This window comes from Neodiprion lecontei, chromosome 1 (genome assembly GCF_021901455.1).
Source record: "Neodiprion lecontei isolate iyNeoLeco1 chromosome 1, iyNeoLeco1.1, whole genome shotgun sequence".
Lineage (NCBI taxonomy): Eukaryota > Metazoa > Arthropoda > Insecta > Hymenoptera > Diprionidae > Neodiprion > Neodiprion lecontei.
The window spans coordinates 20,906,634-20,932,429 of NC_060260.1; the positions used below are offsets into that span (position 1 = coordinate 20,906,634).

At 37.5% G+C, this 25,796-nt stretch overlaps 1 protein-coding gene across 6 annotated transcripts in view; it reads left to right on the plus strand.

Annotated features, from left to right (window-relative positions):
• The first annotated feature begins 5,285 nt into the window (after window positions 1–5,285).
• LOC107227351 (heterogeneous nuclear ribonucleoprotein A1) overlaps window positions 5,286–25,796 on the plus strand; it is a 39,565-nt gene continuing 19,054 nt past the window's right edge. For 4 of the 6 annotated variants that reach the window (XM_046731665.1, XM_046731675.1, XM_046731686.1 and 1 more), the window contains exons 1-4: window positions 5,286–5,484; window positions 5,627–5,791; window positions 8,065–8,326; window positions 10,046–10,946. In XM_046731665.1, coding sequence (XP_046587621.1) covers window positions 8,092–8,326; window positions 10,046–10,946 — 1,136 coding nt within the window. In that variant the 5' untranslated portion in view covers window positions 5,286–5,484; window positions 5,627–5,791; window positions 8,065–8,091. Of the gene's footprint in view, window positions 5,485–5,626; window positions 5,792–7,736; window positions 7,761–8,064; window positions 8,327–10,045; window positions 10,947–25,796 lie in introns of those variants that run through there. The other 2 variants (XM_046731682.1, XM_046731671.1) reach the window with 2 other exon arrangements.

Here is a 25,796-nt window from a genome sequence, read left to right on the forward strand (position 1 = left end):
CGTTTCTGTTTCATCGTGTGTTCTCCAGTAACAAAATCAATTAATCCTTCAAAAAATTGAGCGACATTCCAACGAGAGCAATAATGTTCAAAGAGCGAAAGAACTTTTGGAAAAAAGCCGTATAATAAATTTATCCGACGTTTTTTCAATGATCTTGCCAAACATCGTCGAGTTGTGAACAAATATTGAAGCTTGTGGGAATTCAGGGATTATAAACACAGGGAAACGATACGTGATATAGTGAGAACTAAAAAAAATGACGTTTATTTTATAGCTTTGTTGTGAAATTTTTAGTCATGGTATTTGTCCCACAATTTTTTTCGCTGCGCAAAAGCTACACAGTTACAGCTAAACAGTTTATTTACCTTGTAAATGCGACAAGGGATGGTACGCCTAGCCGAGTAACATGAATCGTTCGCAAGATCGTTGCAAGCACGGTCCAAGATTTACAAGATCTGAGAACACAGAAATCTTGGGATAGACGAACAGGAACATCGCTGATATATATTATAAGCCCATCGACATTCTACGTTTCTTCCAATTATGAGTGCATTATTCCTTATTTGCAAGTAAATATCAATTTTGGCGTTCTATAAAAGATTTCACTTTCTGTTGCACTGCGTTAAAAAGATTTCGTCAAGTTTCCCGTTTTAGACGCTCGTGTCTTTTTCCAACACTTTCATCCAATTCTTCTCTTACCATTGGTGTCATTGAGAGAAAATTGCTCAGCTTCGTCTCTATGTCCATCTCGTACCTGTTCGATTTACGATAATCCGCATCCTCGAAACTCGTATTTCTTCGTCAATCTCGGTCGCTACAGCTGATTTCAGACGTACTGCGCAGACATCTTGCGCATATACAATGCGCACACACAATGCACACACCGGAAGTGCTCTAATCCTAGGGAAAATCGCACATTGAATAATTATTTAATATCAATTAAAATATTAACTCTCTAACAGTTTTTTTCTACTCTCAAATCCTCTCAAACGATTCTCAAACGATTAAAAAAAAAATTAAACGTCTAAGTCCATTTTTTGAGGAGATAGAAAATATGGGGGCCAACTTCACACCCAAAATTAAAATCAATTTTCCGGAAAAACTACTAACTCTCAAACGATTTTTCTTTACTCTCAAACCCTCTCAAACGATTCTCAAACGAATTGCATTAATTACATTTAAAAATAACAACTTCGGGGGGCCAACTTCACGGAGGTCTGGTTCATCGAGGATTGGTGTCCAAAACTCTTATATCTTAGAATAACGGGAGTTAACATAGATCCTCTTAGTTCGTGCATAGATCCCACAACTGGCGTAGCGAGAAGCTATCAACATGGACTATGCAATTCCAACATGAAGGCCTTCGAAAAGTGTCCGCTAGATTTAGACAGAGGGAACGAGGTGGAGGGCAATTGCTTTCTCTCTTTATCATGTTGCTACACTCCAGAATAGAAAGATATATACGGGGAGCTTTCCAGCAAGGAGACACAGTGTGACACTGATCGAACACTGTGCCTTGGTGCTTGTTGGAACGTTTTGAGGTTCTTAATTCAGTCACTAGAGTCCGCTCATGCATTATTGGAAAAATCTAGGATCATTGAGCGCTCCAGGAAAAAAAACATTTGTGAAACGCGTGTAGATTATCATTGCATTTAATAAATAAATATAAACAATACCATGCGTCGAAAATAAAATCTCTAACTAAAAAATTGGCAGCAATGAATCCGACACAGTGTCCAACCATGCTCCGCAGCTGTGTCCGACTGTGTCGTTCTGTGTCGTTGTTGGAAAGCACCATGTTCGACACAGTGTCGCTCTGTGTCGCTCTGTGTCGTTGCTGGAAAGCTCCCACGGAGATTGACCTCAACCAGTGGCTATCTCCTTCTACCATGTGGCCGTATTCTATTGGCCTAAGCGTAGTCCATACAATATGTATATATGTCGATGCGAGAAGCGCTATACAGCTAACTATATTTTGTCCAAACTTAGCCCACTTCAAACTAATTACCGTATTGTTACTACGAGCGCCATAAATACAGCATGTAAGACTGTGGACCACGCAGAATGGACTGGGCATTGAAGGCATAAAATCCTTTCACTCTTTGCATTTAAACTTTTTATACTTTTAAGTCATTCTGTCGAATCTTCAGTGAGCTTCTCCATTCCATTTTGGTCTATTAACTTGAAATCTAAAACCAATAACCCCGTTGTTTGTGACTTGTAATCTGAACTACAAAATAAATCCAATTTAATCAAATTTCCAAAAATATCCAAATCAGTTATTCCATTAAACCCTCTAATAAATCTACGCTGCACTCATCAGATCCCGGTCACTTTCCAAAGGTAAGCCAATTTAAACAGTGCCGAATTCACAGGTGTGGAGGCCCTAGAGCAACAAAGAAGTGGGAGGCCCCTAATTATTTTTCAAACAAGATAGGAAACTTTCATCTTTATAGTGAAGCAATAATTTATTGTGAGATATATACAATCCTGTCAACTAACACATGTTGGTATCGTAAAATACAAGAAATGAGTCACATTAAATTATATCGTTAGGCTAATAGCATATTGCGAGCTTCTTTCGACGCAAAGTCATTAATGATGTTGGTAAAACTCAGCTCCCTGAGTAAATCATTTTCAATGCTGATTATGAGTACGGATAACTTTGACAAACGGTTTTGTCTCATAATAGTTCGTAGTCTATTTTTTATACAAACAACAGGAATTAACAGGAACTTGGACTATTGATAAACGCAAATCATTGATTCCGCAACGTTTCGACCATTTTATTTGGCCTTCTTCAGGCGTCTATAAACATACATATAAATACAAAATATTTTAAACACAACGCATAATACATATAACAAGATTATACAATTAATAGCAAATAAATTTACCTCAATTTATAAGCGTAAACAATATAAATCTTCTTATACCACTTCATTAGCTCCTCATAAATAATTAACAAAATTCAAAAATTTATTAATTAAAAAGAACGCAGCTAACAGAACCGACTTGTACATGTAAATAAACTGTCGACCGCAGTCAACCTCAAAATATACATAAATAAGGAAACAGTAAGCGAATGAAGCGCCCTTGTTTCCCACATTCACCGCCGCGGGAATTCAAAACAATACTCTAAAACATTTCTACAATATCTGAGTCAAAACAAAAATTAAATACATTAAAATAGTCTAAACATTCAAAAATAAAGTAAAACTAACGTGCGTCACCAAGATAATCGTTATAAACCGATAAAATCTCGTTGTACATTGCACTCAGATTCTGGGTGTCAGTACGCTTGTTTACCGTGTCATTAAGTTTAATCCAAACCATTTCACTAACCGATCTTTTTAACCAGTTATTCTCTAAATCTAAGATCTTCGCTTTGTCAAAATCAAACCCATGACCCGAGTCGAAGTAATGTGCGGCCAGCGCTGTTTTGTTCTCATCCAAGATTTTAACATTCTTACAACTATTCCTATGTTGGTAAATCCTATTTTTTAAATACTGTTTGGTTTGACCCACATAACAAAGTCCACAAGAGCACGGGATCTTGTACACTACACCTGCTCTTTGATCCTGCTGCACTGGATCCTTTAACTTAGTGTATAATGATTTTATTTTATACACGTTATAATAAGCCAGCTTTACATTAGTACCTGTAAAACAACTATTAATTTTATGTGACAAGCCCGGAACAAAAGGAAACCGGCAGTACTTGATGAAATTCGTAGGACGAACTCCACCAACCCCACCATTTGCTTTATTCTCTTTAAACTTAATGATAGCTGCACGAACAAACGATCTTGGATAACTGTTATTAGTTAACAATATCTCAATTTTTTGATAATTGTCCTCATGATACTCCTCGCTGCTAAGTCTAAACATTCTATCCAGTAAACCATGAATCATTCCCACTTTCTGTGACATTGGGTGGTTGGAACAGAAATTCAAAATTCTTCCTGAACTAGTTGGTTTGGTGTACCAATTAGTCTTCAAATGGTTGTTGGATCTTTCAACCATGATATCTAGGAATGGAATACAACCATTCTGTTCCACTTCCATGGTGAACTGGATATTCTCTTCAAAGCTATTAAACAACTCCAAGACTCTGTTTAATTCCGTCTCAGGGACTGCAGCGATAGTATCATCTACGTACAATTTAATAAACGCAATGTTAAACGGGAGGACCGTAATTATCTGTTGTAACACATAATTCATAACAATATTGGCCAACACCGGACTAGCTGGATTGCCCATACTACAACCTTCAACCTGTCTGTACAACACCCCATTATACGTAAAATAACTGGTTTCAAAACAAAACTCTATAAGTTTAATAAGCAAATATTTAGGAACTTTAACTAAATGTTTGATGTTGTCCCAAGATTCATTAATGACCTTCAATACTAAATCCTTACGGATATTTGTAAACAACGAGACTACGTCAAGTGATATCAATTATATCTATTTTTTATAATTTTCATTTTGGAAAATGAGCGCTCTCCAGTGCAGTTCGACACCATCGACAATAAATACATTCTCAATGTAATTTCAATGTTTGGGAATGTAATTATAAAATTTTTTTTTCTCAGAAGAGTGATTTCACATACCATTTGCTAGCAAATTTTACCAAAAATTGTGGGGGCCTCGGGGCTTCAGCCCGGTTACCCTCCCCCCACCCTTTAATCCGGCACTGAATTTAAATATTTTATCTAATAGATACTCCTTCCTCGATATGTCTGATCAGGGCGATAGAATAACCGTTGTTCGGTATGTTACAATCACTATATAGATAGAGATCAGTGATTACAATACTTTATTGGTAATTGGTGGCCCGAACGACTGATATGAGTCTAACTGTACTTACGCGATCGATTCCAGTGTCTAGCATCTGGAAATTTTCGCGAAGTACCGTATCGACGTCACATTTAACTCAATATTTTTCTCAAAAGAATTTCGATGAGTCAGATCAACTCTACATTGCTGAGATTCGGTCATTCATTAATAGGTAAAAAAACCTTACTTTAATACCTTATAACAGAATGCCCGATTTTCCGGTTCTATCTGGTTAGCGCGAATGCACCATCGTTGTCCAATACAAGTATTTCAATACTATCGGTAATTGCTGAGGTGTGTCTAACTGTAGTCGCGCGCTTATTTCTATTGTCTAGCATGTGAGAATTTTTGTTGGAGTGCCGTTCGACGTCACATGACGTCACACTATCAACGGATTCGGAATTTAGTAACTTTTGTTTATTTCATTCCGTTGTTCCGCCAGAGAGAAACCTCGTCAATCCGTGTTGCAATGGAACTGCATCCCTACACACGCAACCGTGTAGGAAACCAAGTTCACGAAACTCTGCGTACCCTCTGCCATGTACCTACGCGTTGGCGTTGACTATTGTTATTGCAAGGCAGAAAATAGAACGTGAAATAAAATTACCATTTGTGTACTTCCAGCATACTCAAAGGGACTATGTATGTATAACGCGATGTAATATTATCCATATAATCACGTCTACGTAATGGACTGTAATTTAATTTAATCTTGCGTTCTACATCACGACGTTTAGTTTCGACAAACATAGTACAACTTGCATATATTACCTGTACCTTCTAGGAGGAAATAGCCGCTAATTAAGACGAGAAAGCAGCAAATAAATTTTACTCAAGTACTTGGGATAGTGATGTCAACGTAGTTGATCACTGACGCTCAGTTTGACTGGGGCAAACATAACCTCGATAGTAATTGAACATAAACGTTCTTTGGAGTATATTACACTTCGTAAGTATAGAATCACCATTTACTTTCTGTAACTTTGACTATTCAAAGGACAACTCGTCATGTTTTATTGTTATTAAAACAAATCATGATAGTCGTGGGTATTCCATGTTTATTACGCTGTTTATTTGCATGGACAGTGATTGAAGTGCAATACGACCAGTCATATAAGAGTTCTGCAATCATTCCGAAGATATATGGCACATTACATAGTGTGATTAAACCCTCTGTCAGATTGATGAACATTGGCAAAGTTGCCAATAGGTTTTCATGGCTGTGATATTCGAGTAATAAAAAAACATGACAATTTCTAGAGGCCTGTGCGATGAATTAACATAGGTTAAAAAAAAATTCCTATCTTTCTTGTATGACTAACGTCATTCCATACAGGGCACTTTATTGTGCAAATACACATTGCATATTTATCAGTGATGGAAATAAAAAACGTACAAGAATGTTCAAACTCATTTCCATGTGATATAAGTTTTGAGGTTATTAATGTGTGATGTGCATAAATAGTACTGATAATTTGTCTTTTAGCTGTTTGATCTCTGTGAATGTTGACTTATGATTAAACCCATAGAGACAAATTGACCTAGAAAATATACATGAAGTTCTGAATATTGATGTACAGTATGACCTAGGACTGTCACCCAACAGGCTACTGATGTGTTCCTTGTGAAAGTTTGCTACTATACAATTTTTTTTCTTTCAATAGGAAATTTGTCATTTGCGATTAACAGCTGTAAACAAAGATAGTTCTTCATAAATAAAATCTCTGCAAAGTGACCAATCAGTGAATCGTATGAAGTCAAATATACAAATTCTCACTGTCAAATTTGGTTAAGATAGTAAATCGTGTTTATAGTGTGGAAAGTGAATAATTTCTGATGAGTAGTTAGTTTGCAGCTTGAGCCAAAGGCGAGTACTGTATTCACACAAATACTGATCTGAATTCGTTAGTACAAGCCTAAGGTGAGTGCTGCAATTGCACGAGTACTTGTGTGAACGCAGCGTAAGCCAAAGCAAGTGCTGTAATCACACAAGTCAGACATCGCCTATTAGCATATGTAGCATACATTATTTCTTGCAGCAAGTGTGATGGAAAGTGTGATTTGACAAACACCGAAGGTGCTACTGAGCACATATATATCAAGGGTCGGAGTCGAGTCAGATTTGGGTTAGGGTTGTGTTTGAATCGGGTTAGAGTTGTGTTAGCATTGTGAAACACATGTGCAACAAAAGAGGTTTAAATGATGAGTCCAGAAGCAATAGCACTGATAATTTACTATCAAACAAATTTGCATTAACCTAACTAACCTAACTCAGTCCCAAATTCCACTCGACTCTAATCAGAATCTGACTCAACCTGAATTCGATCCCAACTCAATTTCAACTGAACTCCAACTAGACTCTGTTTCGACTCCAACTCAACTCTGGCTTGACTCTAACCCTTGGTGTCAACATGCTTAATCATAGCACGTGCAATTGGGGCTATGTAGCTTACGCTTACACCAATATTGTCTTCCAAATTGTTTGGAAATAGAACACCTTATGCTTACTTCATAGGCTTCAAAAATCAAAATTTTCAAGCACGTGTAGCAAAAAGTTATTTATCTCCTTACTTTTTGTTCATTCATTGATCAGTCTTAATTTATTAATTTATTCATCCCATGTGTTAATTTGAGAATTAATTTGTATGGCTCCCAGTTGCAGAATGGATACATTATGTTTTATTCAGGTCTTTATGCTTGAGTGTGTACTACATTTCTAACAATTTATAAGTTGCGGAATACACATTTCATTCCATGTTTCGTTATGTTCGTTTTACGAACTTTGATCTGGTCGTTATAAAAGACTGTCATCTGCATATATAACACATTTTCAAGGGGCATAAGTATATTGAGAGATATTCCTACTAAGTCCTGGATTAAGACACCTGGAACTGAATTATCATACACATCTTAAACAAGTAAATGCTGCAAGTAAAAATCTTATTGTTAAAAAATACATGTTGATGCTTATAACTAAACTAGATAAATTGTCTAATAAAAAATCCATTTCTTTGGAATGTATTCAACTCATTTCATAACAATTTCCTAATTTCAAGCCACCGCAAAAAACGATCTATTATTTACAATTCTCTCGCAGGTAACACATGCCTTTTGAGAGTTAAATACTTGCTTGGCCAATTTCTCATAATCAGTTTATAGATCAATCCTCTTTGCAGAAAAGTTGTTCTTATTTTTAAAAAATTTCTACAATTTTCTTTACAGATATAAGACACAGAAATCTGCTACACGATGGCTGCCCGATTATTGAAAGATCCGGCAACCATCAACAGCCGAATATTTGTAGGTCATCTTCAGACAGAAGACATGAATAAACATGAATTGGAGGAGCATTTTCAGAAGTATGGCACTGTTGTTGGTTCCTTAATTAACCGAGGGTTTGGCTTCGTGCAGTTTGAAGATGAACAGTCAGCACTCAAAGCAATACAGAATGAAAATGGAAACATGTTTAAAGGCAGACGAATAGGTAATATACCCTTCAAATCTGACACATTATCTGTATCTTGCATTATCATCCACAGGCATCTTCAATTATCTGTTGTATCATTGAACTTTTCATTTCCACTATACATATACTGGGAAAGTCTTCACAAGTGTCGAATGTAGGAGTGAATAAATCGCCACAAACTAATCTTAGGACTCTTGAACCATTAGCAGCCTACAAATGGCAAACCACAATGTCTGTGTAATGGGTAGTAGTTACCTTAATTTTTTCAATATTTTCAACTTGACGTTTAGGTTATTATCGGTTAAGGCTAATCTCTTAGGCATGAGGTTGCAGGGGTTTACTTTTTTTCATGTTTTTTTTTTTTACATGTAACACAGTCGTAAAAATTACCATTCTAATGGGGATTTCAATCAAATTTTAATAATACCGCATTTTTCGTTTTTGGAATAACTAAAAAATATGTAGTTAAATATCCCTTTCTGCAAGATTGAGATTATCGCAGTGTGTGTCCTGAAAGAAAATTCAGGGTGTCTATTTCTCCTTGAGTATCCTCAAGAAAACAAAAATCGCTCCTTAAGTCCTCGAAAGCCCTGCAATATTTTGATTTGTCCTGGAATAGTTAATATACAAAATTTTTTACAGAATACTGCGACATTTCATTTGTAATACACTGCATTGAATATGTTAAATTTTAGCAAACGGACCATTCACTTTAGCAGCAATTCACTTTATATATACACTGCTGTATAAATTTTCTAATTTCTTACCTGAACAATTTATAGTATCCTGAAAAGTTCATGAGCAAACGAAATTAATGTCCTTGAATTTTTCAATTATTTTTCTCGGCGATTCCTGGAACAGTGCTGGGATTGAAATTCTCGATTGCAGTCGACACCCTGAAAATTTTAATCTTCTGTGATGAAATTGTAATGTGCAAAGAACTTTTCACAGCAGTACGCTGGAAATCTGCCAATAATTTATTACACATACACTCTCATTGCAGAAGATTAAAATATTTTTCCGTGACACGTAGTACAATAATATGCACCCCGTAGGAAAGAATATTTGATTATGTCTTCTTTAGTCTTTTCAAAAACTAAATTATTTATTTTTTATTTAATTTTCACCATAGTCTCCGCTTAAATCACAATAAAATTTAAAGAAATCAACTTGAAGTTTCTTAACAGAAATTTTGAATATGCCTGAATGAAGATCACCTTCATATATATTTCATCGTTACTACTAAAATTATCAGGTATACAAAGAAATGTACTTAATTGTATGCAGTTCCCAAAAAAGAAATGTATGAGAAAAGAATTTTGATCCTAAATCCTTGGTTTGAAGTAACCATGTCAAGCATTTATTGTACATAGTAATAACTAAGAAAATGTAAATTAGTAGTCCGTTTTATGCTGTAGAATGTTATCAACGGTAAATGTAATGAATTGAATCAAAATCTGTTCATCAAGATTCTGTAATTTGAATTCACATATATTACTAAATCTTAAAAATCATATGAAAAATATATCACAATCTTACCAAGATAATAAGAAACCCTGAGATATTCTGAAATGAGTAATAGCAAAGGTACAAGAGTTTATTCCCAAATATTGCTGGTTTCATCCACAGTCTAGCAATCACGTAATTGAAAATTACAAAATCATTTTTATGAATGAAGATATTATTAATTTTTCCTCTTTTTGTTTTTGTGATAATTATAGTTTCTTTTACATCCAGATGTCCGACCTGCTAAAAAGGATGGCCAGACCGTGAGTAGTGGTATTACCGCAGGAGGGGGAGGACCTGGCAATGTAGGGGTAATTAGTGTTGGAACATCCAGTGGCGGAGGGGGATCTGATATCCAGGGTAACTTTCCACCACTGCAACCAGGAGGCAACAATTCTTTTGGAAATAACCAATTCGGAAGCCCCAACGATTCGTTTGTAAGTGGAAATCAAGGCTTCAATAGTGGGCAGAATCAGAATTTTGCTAATGATCAATTTGGAGGGGGTAATCTAAGCCGAAACAACACCAATGAACAGTTTCCAGGATCTAATCAAAATTCCTTTGGTGTAAACCCCTCTCGGGGGCCTGGAAACGACCAGTTTGGGGGGAACCAAACAGGAAACCAAGTTCGAGGGGCCGTAAATGATCAATTTGGCAACATGAATCAAAATCGTGGGCCAGTCAACCAAAATCGTGCAGGTAGTGGTGACCAATTTGCGGCTGAGAACCAAAATCGGAGCAGCGGAGAACAATTTGCTACTGGTCATCAGAATCGAGGTTCGGGAAATCAGAATCGGGGTGCGGGAAGTGACCAATTCGGAGGTGGTAGTGCTGGGAACCAAAACCAGAATCGAGGAGTAGGCAACATGTTCGGTGGTAATAACCAAAGTAATCAGGCAGAAAATCAAGGCCAAGGTAGAAGACCGAGAGGGAATAGAGGTGGTAAAAACAGAAATAAAAACAGAGACAGTGGTGGTGGTGGAATCGGAGGTGGGGGAGGTGGCCTCGGAGTTGGTGTTACAACCAGTGGTGGTGGAGGTGTGAATTTCAGAGATCGGAGTCCATTAAGTAGAGGAAGCCACAATGAAGACAAAACAGGGCGTGATTGGGATCGAGGCAAACAGGGAGACAGGTATGTTATTGCACAGAATTTGATTTCTCACATTGCATAAGTGGTACGCTAGTAAAACAATATTTATTACTCGTCCTTGGTAATGAAGGTAGGTACAATACGGGTCTAAATACTAAGTTTACTAATGCATAATTAGGAAAATATGCAGGTATTTTTCAGTCAAAAGTACAGGTACTACACTCTTGGAGTGATTTTCTTAAACTGTTATATGAAATGGCGAGCCTTTCGATTCACATCGTATAAGTTTGAGGCGGTCTTATATGAATTCATTTCTTTATCCTTTCACGCCAGAGTCGGGGATTTTATTTTTGTGTGCATCTGACGTATTGTTTTACAGTTTAAATGCTTTCACAGCAAATTGTAGTCTATGCTTAATACAATTATTATTCAATTAAATATTCCTTGATCTTTTGTGAATTAGAAATCAATTGGGAGATTTTTACAACATTTCCAGTCCTGTTTCTGCTATAAAGTTGCGATGACTGAAATATTTCGTTCATGCAAATTGAATTAAAACAGATATTGCCTTCTTTTAGAGTTCTGATGGCTGAATCCATCTCAAATCATGCAGGCTAGTGGAGATCATATTACATAATAACTGAAGTATGTTCTTCCTCGCTCAAAATAAGCGGACACGTATATTTTATTATTATCTATATCAATTTTTCACGTCCGATAACGATTTGTTATGATTATATGGTAAATATCGGTTTTTCCTGATTTTTAATATATAATTTCCGAAAAATAACCGTCAATTTCGCAATTTTTGAGATTTTCTAAAAAGTCTTATTTTGAAATACGCAAAACTTCATACTCCATCGAATCAGATATGAAAATCCGAAATATTGGTAAAATTGCAAAAAATATAGTGATTTGAAAAAACAAAAACAAAAAGTATTTCATCTGAAAAAGTCCAGTTTCGATTTTTTTGAAAATTTAGTATGTTTTGGTAGAGAGTATACACTATATATCCTATAAACGGCAATATCGATTTAATATTATTTGTCGAGATATTGATTTTTTTACTTATTTTGATTTGGCAGTCATATTTACATGGTTAGATACGCTCCGGAATAGTGTAAAGAATAAGAAGGCCTCCATTGAATATAATTCAATTCTTCATTTCCCTGCAGATGCGAATTCCTGCAAAAATAATGTAATATCAGTTTTTGTATTTCCTAGAAGCATTTTTCAATCGATTTACTACTTGGGATTGTATGTTAAATATATTTTTCATGCCGACTATTTTTGAGCAACACAAGAGGCTTACAATTGATTTATACAATTATTTTATTTTTTCATTCTTTCCGATTCTGAAAAATGAAGCATCGGTTTTTATTTTTTTCATATTCATAATTGATATGATTATCAAAACACAAATACATGTCCGCTTATTTTGGGCGAGGAAGAACATACTTCAGTTCCGAGCAATTATGGAAGATGACTTCTGCTGGCCTGTATGATTTGAGATGGATTCAGCCTGATATATAACACGCATTTTTACTGAAAATCAGTAATTAAACTTCTAATTTCCCTGACGCACACTTTAAATTTTAAGTTTACTTTTGTAATAGTCAACTGTTACTGTATTTGTATGTCAAATCCTGCAAAATACTGTACATTTCTTTTCACTGATATTCGCGTAAGAGGCGGGAAGAGAGTCAAATGGGAAGCAGAATGACAAAAAATATTTTTTGCAAATTACTCGTCAATACTCTTAGAACTCAACTTATTGAACATAAATATTGTACTCCTCTGCATGTAACCTCTCTGCCAATCACGTAATAATAGTAGTAAGACTCAACGATCAAGCATATAGTGATAATGTTACCGATTGATGAATCCACCTTTTGATTTACTGACATCTATTACATCATAAAAACATGTTTGAAAATATCACAGCATAAATTGAATCTTTCACATTACTACTGTTACCATTAAAGTAGGTTTGTCATTAAAATCGTATCAATTCATTGCAGAAAAAATTCAAGAAGTCATTTTCAAGATAATTTGACAACTGATGTAATTTAAAATTTGCATATCAATTGGATTTGTTCAAACTGGAATGGTTTCCAGTTTGACCAACCATTGGCACTCCATATATACAACAGTCACAATTGTACCGTCAACTAGACTTGTTGAGTAAATGATTCGTGGCTAGCGTTCGTCATCTCAAGTATTTTGGCAATGCTTCGCTATCGCTATCTCGCACCTTGATAACTAATTTTCAAACTATAAAACGGTCATTACTTGCATGGAGTATAATTGCATGTAAGTTTATATTAGCAATATGATTATAAAAATTTTCCATTATTTTTGCAAAACACTATTGGCGTGTCCAATGGCGTAAAGTCTGAAGCACCATTATACTCGTATACTTTTTTGCGATTACAAACAGCAAAAAAGTATGCTCAAAATGTTCAAACTAAATATAGGTAGACTGTGAGCTTTTATTTATTTTCACTGGTCATTTCCAATAACCTCCATTTCATCCGTAGGGAGTAGGTGAAAAACCAATCAAAATGTTCTAACACATTAGTCTTATTGGGGGGTGATGAGTTGTGCTTGACATACTGATATGCGTTTATAGGTATTTTCTATGTTAAGCGTTAGTAAAAACCAAATTGATATTGCATCGAGCCTTTAAAATGCCGAGAAATCGGCGGAGACATGTTTCGTCCATTCTCATCCTCTTAGAAATCAAATTTCCAAAAATGCTCGAAAACATTTTTAGATATTCAAATAAGTTGCCGCTATAAGCAACAACTAAATCGATCTCGCTGACTGAACTGAAGAGATATCGAGAAATACATGAAAAACACGCTTTACCCGTTTTCATCTCCGGGGAAGTGGAATATGAAAAAAAAAAATAAAACATAATTTTTGTGGCTGCTCACGTGATGAAAGAAGGATGCTCGATAAATTTCATGTTCCTAAGTTCAAACGTTTGGCCTGAACGTTAATAAGTCACTCAGAATTTCTTATTTTATATATTTAGAAATCACGTTTAAACCGTAATTTAAAAAAAAATCATAAAGGCTAATCGCATAAAGTCGTATCGGCAATGGATTTTTTTTATCCTTTGGTTCGAGTGTAAAAAATAATGAATAGCAGATTTTTCATCCTGAAACAAACGTAGTAGAAAGTGGTAGCTACAACTTGTCTATTTGAGTTAGACATAGCTTACGTCACAGAACATATATACATACGAGTATATATTGTAACGTGTGCGGTTTTCTTGAGGCATGTACCTGTGAGAAAGCTCCGTTATTGTGTAATTCTTTTGCCTTAACCCCTAGAATTAAAGTAAATATTGATAATATAAAGGAACTCTTCTGATGGGCAAAAAGAAGGATCGGTCTTTCCGACCCAAAAACACCCTGAATCAATTGGTTATACGGACTTGAGTGTTTCCAAAGCCTCCTTGGTTTATGAACAAGCACCTCCCTCCTGTGCTCCCTCACGTAAGACAAGAGCTGTGTCGCTTTTGCTACCGATCGGAGACAAGAGAGTGATGTGTATGTCATCTGTTCGGAGATACGGGTTTCCCGGTGCTCCCTTCTGACCGCGAACTCGGAGTAAACAGTCGCCTTCCTACTTCTAGCCTTGGTGTTACAAGCAATATGATGCTTTGTATAATGTATGCATGTATGTGTGTGAGTGTATAAGGTGAATAGAGGTGTAAGAATGAGCTGAGGAATGAGGAGGTCAGTCGTGATATGAGTGTCGTCATAGTAGTTACTCTTGTATCACACAACTCTGTATATAGTTCGATTTCAATGGCACCTTGAATACACCCAAATCAAGTTCAGTTTGTGTATTCATTTTCTACTCCTCCACTCTTGGTCGTAGCTACATTAGTTGCAACACTTGGGTTGATGACCCAAACACAACACCGATTCTGCAGACCAGGGACAACCTTGGCTGCCTGTCGGTTTTTTTTACGGAAGGTGAAATTCTGAATAAAAAAACCGTGTAGGACAAAGAAACAAACGCGTTGTACAAACTTTTGATAGAAGATGAAATTAGTCGAAAATTCCGGTCAGGAGAAGAAGTTTAATTATTTGGAAAACGTAAACATAATAATTGACGTTTCGGCCGGGCCCTGCCGACCATCCTCAGGAAAATTTCTATAATAATTAACAAAAAAGAATGCTTCAAAACACAATTCTGAATTGAAAGCAAGGAGATACGTTCATAAGAATAGTTGTTGTTGTAAAAGTAAGTGATAAATTAAACAATTGTACACATGTTTGAGTGACAGTTTGAGGTTAAGCGTAAAAAATTTTTACGGATGGCGAAAGAAATTTAACTCTTATAAACGTATTTTTCCTTTCTTTCGCCATCCGTAAAAATTTTTTACGCTTAACCTCAAACTGTCACTCAAACATGTGTACAATTGTTTAATTTATCACTTACTTTTACAACAACAACTATTCTTATGAACGTATCTCCTTGCTTTCAATTCAGAATTGTGTTTTGAAGCATTCTTTTTTGTTAATTATTATAGAAATTTTCCTGAGGATGGTCGGCAGGGCCCGGCCGAAACGTCGATTATTATGTTTACGTTTTCCAAATAATTAAACTTCTTCTCCTGACCGGAATTTTCGACTAATTTCATCTTCAATCAACCTCCTGGTCACGAACTTCTCTCACAAACTTTTGATAATCAACCAAAGTAAGTTTTAATTAAAATAAATCATTCAAAACAACAAAAGAAATGATATAGTGTTGCGCTATGCGGTCAAACTAACTGAATCCTTAAAATCAACAATGAAAAATACCAAAAACAAAATATTATTGCAAGAATTTATAGATTTCGTTTCTAATCGTTTTCATGGTTCAAATTTTTTTACTTTGCTCTATGCTCAAATTCCTATTTCCCTAGACATCCCGTGCTTTCGTGGATTCTATACTTTATCAAAATTTTCTAAGTTGAAATAAACGTTTTGCTTAAATCTCTATCGTATAAATTACTGAAGCTAAATTCGATAGTGCCCTCCAAACGAGAAACACTTCATTACAAGACTTAGGTGAGTCAGTTCGGCTCTTTGCCAGTCAACTGCTCCTTAACAGAGTTGATAACGAGTGAGTCAGTTCGGCGTTATGCCGGTCAACTGCTCTTTTACAAAATCTACTCCTGAATTGTGAGTTGGTTCGGCGCTGTGCTGGTCAATTGCTGAAGATGCTCTCGGCGGTTCTTCTATTTATACTCGTCGTGATCGCTCATCACGCTACATCGTCGTCGTCTCTTCCTTATCCATGACCTTGCCGGTGGATCATCGAGTTAGTATGTGTCAGCGAGGCGTCGGTCACCGTCTGTTATTGTTGTGATCTGTCGTATGTACGGCCATAGCTGATGTCGGAGGTGACCTCGACCAGCTGTCAGTTACAATACGAGTATAGCATATGTATTGTAATGCGTTCGACCGTCCAGTCAGCGGATCGTGCGATTAACAACGCAGCTGACCATTCCGACGCACTAACATCAATTCAAAAAACTCTTTTTGGCCCTTTTTGGTTCGATTGCAACTCCAGCTGCAGTGATAATTCAGGTAAATAGAGGAAAACAAAAAGAAGATCAGTGTTTGTCAGCCTATATCAGCAGACTGGTGACCACGTTGATGTCTCGTTGGAAATCGATGACTTGAGCGGATAGCTGTAGTTACAGTGCTAGCATATTGTGTTCAACGTGAGCCGCGATTACAGCAACTTGTGTTCACTACCGACATAAATTCACGAAGTGTATTGCTGGAAGAACTAACGGCTAGTGCATATCGAAAACGATTTGCTACTTCTATCGTCAACGACGAGGGTGACAAATTTACTGCTAATAAGAGACCGAGAACGACTTCTTTCGTTTGTAATAAAATGGCTGACAAATCTCATGATTGTCGGCATCGTAAGAAAAAAAAAAGACGACAGCAGGAGCAAAAATAAAACTAGTAATTCCTCAGGGAAGAAGAAGACTGTCACCTGTTTCAAGTAAGAGCGGTCATATTACTTCTCGATTTCAAATCAAAGACAAAAGCAATGCGGCCGGCGGACCATCGAAGCAGGCTGTAGAGTATGAAGTTGACATCTATCTGCACGATTGAATCTGTCACTGCACAATGAATGCAATGTGGTGAGAAGTATCTATTTTGTTTTAATGCTCGTGCCGAATGCTCTCCGATAAAAGAATCGATAGCCAATAAATTTTCTGACAAATGTATTCAATGCTGGTGACTCTTCTTGGTGTTGGAAGGTCTCTTATCGTAAGTGACTTACAGATTTTGTCCTAAGTGACTATTGACGAGTACGCCATAAGGATGCTTTCGCATGTCGTACCAGATGACTGCCTTAGTCATGATATCTTGAATGCTCGCGATTTGATTGCGCAGAGTTTCACAGCTGAAGTGTCGCAAGATAATTTTTGTTTAAGAAGAACAAAATATGTCAACATATGTCAAGTTGGCGATAGGGTTGACAATTTTGATGAAATTGATACTGATGTAGCTGGTACGGACAGATTGAACTTCGTCAAGTTATTAAACGAATTCGTTTCATCGTTTGTTACGAGATCACCTACAGGACGTATTAGTACAGGCGAATTGGAGATAAGACTGATACAACCCAATCGCACTGCCCAACGAAGTGTCGAAGACCGTGCCGTCTTCGCCCAGATGAAAGGTTGTGCGCAATAAAATTGAAGAACTTTTATCAGCCGGTACAATAAAACCTTTTACTTTTACTTTTGGTTAAAAAGACAAATGGCTCTGATCGGTTATGCGTGAATTATCGCGAGCTCAATAGTGATACCGTAGCCGATAGGTATCCATTATCGCTCATAAATGACCAGATACAATGGTCGAGTGGAGTAAAATATTTTACAACTTTTTGGACATGGCATCTGCTTGGCATCAGTTACCTGTTCACGAGAATTCGATTGAACCCCGTATAGTAAATTTGAGTATCTGACGATGCCTTTTGGATTCTTGTAATACTCGTAGTGGTAATGAACAGTCACAAGGCGCCGATGTTAGCAGTGATAACAGTGAGTGACAAGTTTGGTTTACCAGTGAGTATACATGAGCCATGCATCTGCTTATTAATCGCAAATCACAAAGATCCTACCTCACTTATGTAGTCAGAGATGATGCGATGTAATAGCGACGATAGCTCTACTTGGCCCAGAGAGCTAAGGGCCATATGGTTAATCAAAAAGTCAATGTGGGTTGACTTGTGCATTGGTTATAGTACCAATAGGACCACTTGGATGCTTAATTATTGTAGTCATATGGTTGACTACTGAGTTATCTGGTCGACTATTGTGTGTTTTGGTTAAGATACCAACTGTGATGCACAGAGGTACATAAATACTGCTCAATCACTGGTTATCTGGATAAATCTGACAATTCTGTAATTTATTTGATCACAATCGTATTGTTGTAGTTTTGGGAGCAGCAGTAGAGTGCTGAGGTATGACACATATGGAAACCCGGCACTTAGAAGTTACGTTGTTCAGTTAGAACGAGGGAGCACAGAATGAACCAAAGTTTCCTTCGCAGATAAAATATGAACACGAGGACACATGACAGTCAAGGGGGCGTGTCGGCGTGCGGCGTTTAGTGTGGTGACTAGAAATAATCCGCATTATGCCCCGTAATATAAACTTGAATAAACGACAACGACAACGACAACAACGTAATTTCGAACAGAAGTTAACGTAGATATCTGGAGTACTCGTGCAACATTTCTTTAGGACCCGATACTCTCCTGTAAAATCGAGCTTCCCAATGGCATCCTATTGTTGCATATAATTTAATAAAAATTTCAGTATGTTCCGGCGAACATAATCTCAGTGAAGGACCACTGTTAAATATCCCATAAAGGATTTGCGCGACGTTTTTAACAAGCATGTGATCTAAATTGAAAATGTTGAATGCTTATTCCCAAACTCGTATCGATTCCAAAACAACTTTTTGGCAATGATGCAATTGACAATTTTTGTAAGTTTTCAACAATGTAAAAATTTGGTGTTCGTCAAGTGTACTCATTTGAGAATCCGGATTGATAAGCAGTGCCCTACAGTCAGAGTTGTTGTGTTTGAGAAATCTTTTGCATAGGTAGCTACCTAAATAGTAAATAGCACAGTCTTTGCCAAATTTATCAACATCATCTTTCTCGCAGACTTTACTACACTAAGACCTCGATTATTGCAACCGCGTGGAACCGGAAACGCGTCACACTTGCAGAAATCGAAGGTGCGCAAGCCCCGCCCATGCTTACAATGCGCACATAGTCGCTAACAGTGCCGTACTAAGTTCGGGTGTCACGATTAGCGCCTTCTTGCATATATATTGTTACGAAGCGGAAAATTAAGAGAGGAAAAGGATTTATTTTGTGACGAAGCTCTCCTTTTAAAGTCTCGAGATAGACTGTTTTTACAATAATGTAGGTTGACGCAGCAACCTTATTCTTTTGAAAGACATAAGAGGTTTATAAACGACTTTTATCTATGATGACTACTAGATCATTAAAAAGGGGACAAAGCGGGTGATTTCACCCTTTGTAACATTACTCCCCCCCGAGGAAAAGAGTCGACCCGACTCGGAAAAGATAAACAATTAAAAAAAAAGTGATCTAGCAGTCAGTGCTCGAAGGTGAGTTGGTGAGTTCTTCATGAGATTCCTTGGCCGAAGACACGAGACAGACCGAAGGGCAGGAGATAGAAGGGATCCCAGAGGAAGAGATTTTCTTTCAAAGTTCTTGCGGGGGTCAAGACAAGGACAGGTGAACCGACCCGGGGTTTCCTCCGGACACAGCACACCCTAGAGTTGGGAGGACAAAAGTGAGAGGAAGCGGATGATTTCCAATTCGCTAAGCAAATTTGGGGGAAAAATACGCGATTGATTGGATTTATAACTCATTCAATAAAAGAAAAGGAACGATCTTATCTGAATATCCGGAGAACCCAGGCTATAACCGGACAAATAGCACAGCTGGATGTATCATCGGGAACAGCCAAAGGCGGCAGATTCGTCGGGGAAAATCTATAAAAACTCAAAGAAACTGACATATTGGTTAGAAAAATAAGAGAGGATACGACGCAGGCCTCTAACGACGAACTGTGAAGCAATAGGGCTAAGGAACTTGGAAGAAACCGAAGATATCCGCCCTTTCGAAACATCGGTAACTAGTTTCCCGAATTCTGAGGAACAGAAGGTTGCGCTGCCCAAACCGGATTAGAGGGTGCTCTCTTGGAGGCATTATTGCGCCACGAATCTTCCGCAGTCTTCAACTGACGGTCGAGTTTGAAACAATTCTTCGCGATATGTCCTCTTACGCCGCAAAACTGGCACTCTGAGACAGGCCGATTGGAGTTTGATCTATTGTAACGAGAGAAACCACTATTTTTCCTTCCTGGAAGAGAATCTGAGCTAGGCTGATTGTCTGAAGGACGGGACGAAGAATTTTCTGAAGGTTCAGCTTGGTTTAATCGATGAAGTTGACGCGAATCTAAATCCGCCTCGTTTATGGCTTCTAATTCTAAGCCCTTAATAATTGCTTCATGTAGAGAAGTTGGAGCTGCGAGCCTCAGATGATACCGAAGCTCCAGATTCCGAATCGCATTAATGAATTTCGCCCGAGCTATCTGATCTCTAGCTTTTTCTGCACAATCAGTAAGGGAATGTCGATCGAGACGTTCGATGTCATTTCCGAGAGAGGCTAAATCTTCCTTGGGCCCTTGACGTCTATTTTCAAACTGAGTGAAATAAAGTTTGGAAAGATGTTCTTCGCCAAACCGAAGCTTAAGAACCGCACAAATGCTGTCGAATTTTTCAGAATCCGAATCTGAAAGCAATCCAAGAACTACCAAGGCCGGACCAGACAAAGACGCTGTCAAATTAGCTACTTTCTGGAACGGACTCCAACCATTAACCTTACTTATCATGTTGAACTGACGTTCGTATAGACTCCAAGCAGACGAATCGTCATACGAACCGGGCTTCAAATTCGATTGTTTCAAGGGCAACTCTACAATATTCGCGGCAGGTACAGAGACCTGATTGAGTCCGAACGAGCTCCGAGTCTGCGGAAGGAGAACATTGACAGTTCCTTGCGATTTTAAAAAGGCCAAGAACTCTGACTGAAAATCCACGCTAGGATGAGACGACGCGACAGGAGGCTCAACTACTTCTGAAATATCACGTGACGGAACATCGTGGCATTGCGGAAAAGAGCTAACCTGAGCTTGTCGCGAGACATGAACAGGTGCAAAATTTTTAGCAACAGGGGGAATTTCGCCTCCCCCATAAATGGCGTCAGACCTTAATTGATCCGGAATTGAATGAATGGAGGTCCTCCTTGCTGGGATCGGGACTGAAGGAAGAGAAGTCCTTCTACCTGGGGACGGAACTGGGCGTATTGGGAATTCCTGCGGCCGCTCCTGAAGCTTCTGCACACTTTGCAGGATCCCGATCAGCGCCTGGGACACGATTTCCTGTTGTTGACGCTGTTGCGAGAGGAGTTCGTGCAGAAGATTCTGCTGTTCTTGTTGCTGCAGTTGTAGCTGTTGTTGGTGTTGTTGTTGCTGTTGTTGATATTGTTGTTGCTGCTGTATCTGTCGCATCAGTAAATCTTGATTTCCTTGGATGAGCTCTGCCAAGAGAGCTAGTTGGGGCTGGGGCTGAAACTCAGCTTCCAAACGAGGAGAAACGGGAGGAAACGCCGGTTCAAGGAACGAAACGCGCCCGGCAGCTCGTCGCTCCGCGCGTGATGTTCTCGACGGAGGAGATCGTTGCATTATTTTGTATATACTTCTTATCACCCTAAATCCACTCAAAACTCTGTCGAGATTCAGAAGTATCCCACTTCTGACACCAATGTTACAAAGCGGAAAATTAAGAGAGGAAAAGGATTTATTTTGTGACGAAGCTCTCCTTTTAAAGTCTCGAGATAGACTGTTTTTACAATAATGTAGGTTGACGCAGCAACCTTATTCTTTTGAAAGACATAAGAGGTTTATAAACGACTTTTATCTATGATGACTACTAGATCATTAAAAAGGGGACAAAACGGGTGTTTTCACCCTTTGTAACAATATATACAAATATATATATATGGAGAGTTCCATACGAAATGTGTAATTGATTGTCCACACTCCTTCCGATTTGTCTCAAACTTGGTCTAGTCAATTAATGGGTCGTAAAAAAAATTCCCCTAAATAATAAAAATTCTACCTTTTACAAGTTGCGAGTTACACCAAATCCAAAATTTGTAATTATTTTTTTCACATCGCTGTAGCTCTCAAACTGTACGTCCAGGCCAAAAAGTCAAGTAGGACAAAAGTTGTGTAATTTTATGTACGTTTCGATGGTTTTGCGGGATAAAGTCTATTTCGATGTCCAGGTAAAAAAAATCTGAAAAACGTGATTTTAAGCTCGTTCCCCAACTTTTTTTCGGCTCAAAGTTTCATCATAAAATGCGGTTATTTTTTCCGGAAATTTTCGTAAAAAAAAAGTCACGGAACTCAATTGGTTAAAAAGATATGTAAGATTTTACAGTAAAATAATTGATTCATCTAATAAAAACGAATGACTTTCCAATGCTGTAACTCCAGTTACTTGAGATACATTTAATTTCAAACTTTAATCACAATGAGTATATAAAATTTAGGTACGGTAGGATGTAGGATAAGGGCTGAGGTAGACTGACTATTTACGGGGTTGCAATGCGCACTAACAGGGCTGGCATGTTGTTCGGTCGCATTTGGTGTACCTAAATTACAAAATATGTTTTACATATGAAGAAACATGATCTCCATTTCAAAAAATCAGTTAATTTTTGAATTTAAATTGCATCATATATACCATGTCCTTGGAGATATGGATATATTGTATAATATGTATAATACATTTATTTGTACAAGTGAACATGATTGATCGTAGTATGCTATACAATAAAATGTCAAATTCACTATTAAACGATTACGACCGTAATAATTGGAATGGAAATTGTATATAATTATGTACAATTTATTTGACACATTTGAACCCAGCGGGATTGATTGTGCTATCTCCAACCCGTTATGAAATAGAATGTCAGAATCAACCGCACTGGATATTTGATTCAACTAATTAGATATTTGTAAATTATGGAGAATGGAAGTATGTATAAGTTGTGGCTTGCAGTATCGCCAAAAATTTGTGATTTTTCAACAACATTATTTACATTACTATGTTAAAATCTCACCATTGCGGGCATTCTGCGGCTGGCATAATGATACTACCACTTCGTTGTGTTGTGCTGCATCTGTAAATTTACTAAACGTTAATATTGAAAATATTTCATAAAATTGTGACACCCGTTTGTATTTCGGCACGATTCGGGTAGGATTCTGGCGAGATTTGATGGTGAATTTTCGGCTCTACAAGTGTCATAATATTACAAATGATTCACATATTCAGTAAAATAGATTGCAAACTGTAACAATCCCATTGCATATAAGTATTAAAACAATTATATTGTAATTGTACCTTCTGCGATGTTGTGCGACTTCGCATCTAGCTCATCACAAAACGGATGCTCATCGTTTGCACCATACAATAATGGTACGGTACCGATTATTAAAAGGGGACGAGGATAACGCTTTCAAATGTCTGTTGGCTGAAAATGTAGGTTGCAAATGCGGAAACCCTGTCTACGGTTTGTTCGTGTCCCGAAAATCGAAGCCATTTTACCGCGCTGATGACATTATAGATTTCTTGGTTATTCCAACACATGATATCGTGTGATTCAATTGCGTAAACGAGAAAGTATAATTTGTACTTAAAATCTTTTATCTTTCGGTAGGGCAGAGAAATGTATATTTTGATGAAAACGATTGCGATTACGGCAATTTGCTACAGCACACACATGCGGCATGATAATCTTTCCGCCACACTTAACCTTTCTGAAGCGACAACAGCACGCCGGATGACACCAAAAAAGACGCTATCGGCATATCGATTAGTTGCAGTTACATCGATTATTATCGATTAGTTCTCCTCAGATTCACCAGATGGCGTTGCGAAAGTCTGTACGCGCGCTGATCTTCTATCCCGTACTCTTTGCTCCAATACTAGTTCAAAACTCATGCGTGGATGCGTGACGTATCTCCTTCGCATTCATGGCTTCTCACCCACCTAACCAAAACTTCTTGGCCAATTTTGCAACATGTATACATCGTAATAAATTCTATTTTCTAGATATAAGTATATAATTATAATGAATTCTATTAGTATTTTTCTCGACGCTTTGTCTAAATTTTTTAGGTGGACGGTCTTCAACTAGGGGACTTAGTCCATTCAATATATCACCATCACATCTAGGCGAATTGCAATATAATGCAGGTAGTATCTGCGGTAACTGGCGATGTCATACATTTTCGTATTCTCAGGCAGTTTATTTCACACCTCATTGCTAGAGTTTGAAGCGAACGTGAATTCTTTTAGTGAAAATGCAATGTCTTCCGACCTCATTACTCTTAAATCATGTAATTTATTGTACAGGTGGAGTGATTTCTCTAGACAACCGATGCGAGACGTTTTCGAAGACGCAGTTGTATGCTAGGATGTATTCAGGGCTGTCGTCATACCAATACGCCACTCCTTATTATTTTTTTTTTTTGATTTTTTCCAATGGAATGCATCCGTGGTTTAAGTTGCGGCAGTGCGCTACTTCTATATGTTTCAATTTCCCCAATGCAGGGGGCAGGATGTGCAAATCTTCCACATTAATGACCAGTTTTGTATCATTGAGGATCTCTGTCAGCCATGCTTTCTTTTCCACCCATTAGACGTATGCATAAGACGCATTTCTCACGATTTTTCGTTTAATCTGTACATTCCGGTGAGATTTGTTGCCAGCATTACATGGTATTCCGTGGTAATTACGTGTCAACCAAGCGTTATTAACTCTACATCTAATCTGTAAGCAAGCCAAAATTAAATCCCAAATATTCAAACTTTTCCATTTCAAATTTACATTCACTGATACTCACAGTTAGTCCGGCTTGTTTCAATAGTTGCAAAATAGTTTCTAACCTATTCATTAACGCGTTCCAAGAAGATGCAAATAAAAACATGTCATTAAAGTAACTGATGGCTATTTTATTGTCATGTGATCCAAAAACTTGTTTCATTAGTTTGGCAAAGTAAAATGAGCCGTTGATTAGTCCGAACATGACTCGTTGAAATTCACCCGTTTCATCAGGGGTGATGAAAGCTGTTTTCTGTTTGGCATCTTCCTTTAATGGGATGTGTGAGTATCCGTGTGCTAAATCTAAAATAGTAAATACAGTTGCTCTATGTAATACTTCAAGACGCTCATCCAGGTTTATTAAGGGATAATGAATACGTAGGCTATTGGCATTTGATCGTCGGTAATCGATAGCTAGTCGGTAATTTCCGATCTTCTTTTTGACAAGTAAGCGTGCACTCGCATATGGTGAAGTGGTATCCCTAATAATTCCTGCCATTTTCCACTCGCCAATTATCTTTTTTACAATTTCACGGTCTGTCATACCGGTTTTATATGGTCTGGAATAAACAGGGGTATTTTTTGGTTTTAACTGAATATCCATTTCTACCAACGATGTACATCCTAACTCGGTAAGATCTTTAGCAAATTTTACAAATTCGATATTTGTGTAACAGCTAAACTAATTCGTTTCGTTCAGACATAGCTATTCTTGGGTCTATTGTTAATTCGTTTAAACGGACTGATTCAACTGGTGGGACTGCCGCAGGCATACTCTCAATTTTCACAATAGAATCGCCTATCTTACTGTCCATTTTTACAGCAATTCTTTCTTCCCCCAAAGTT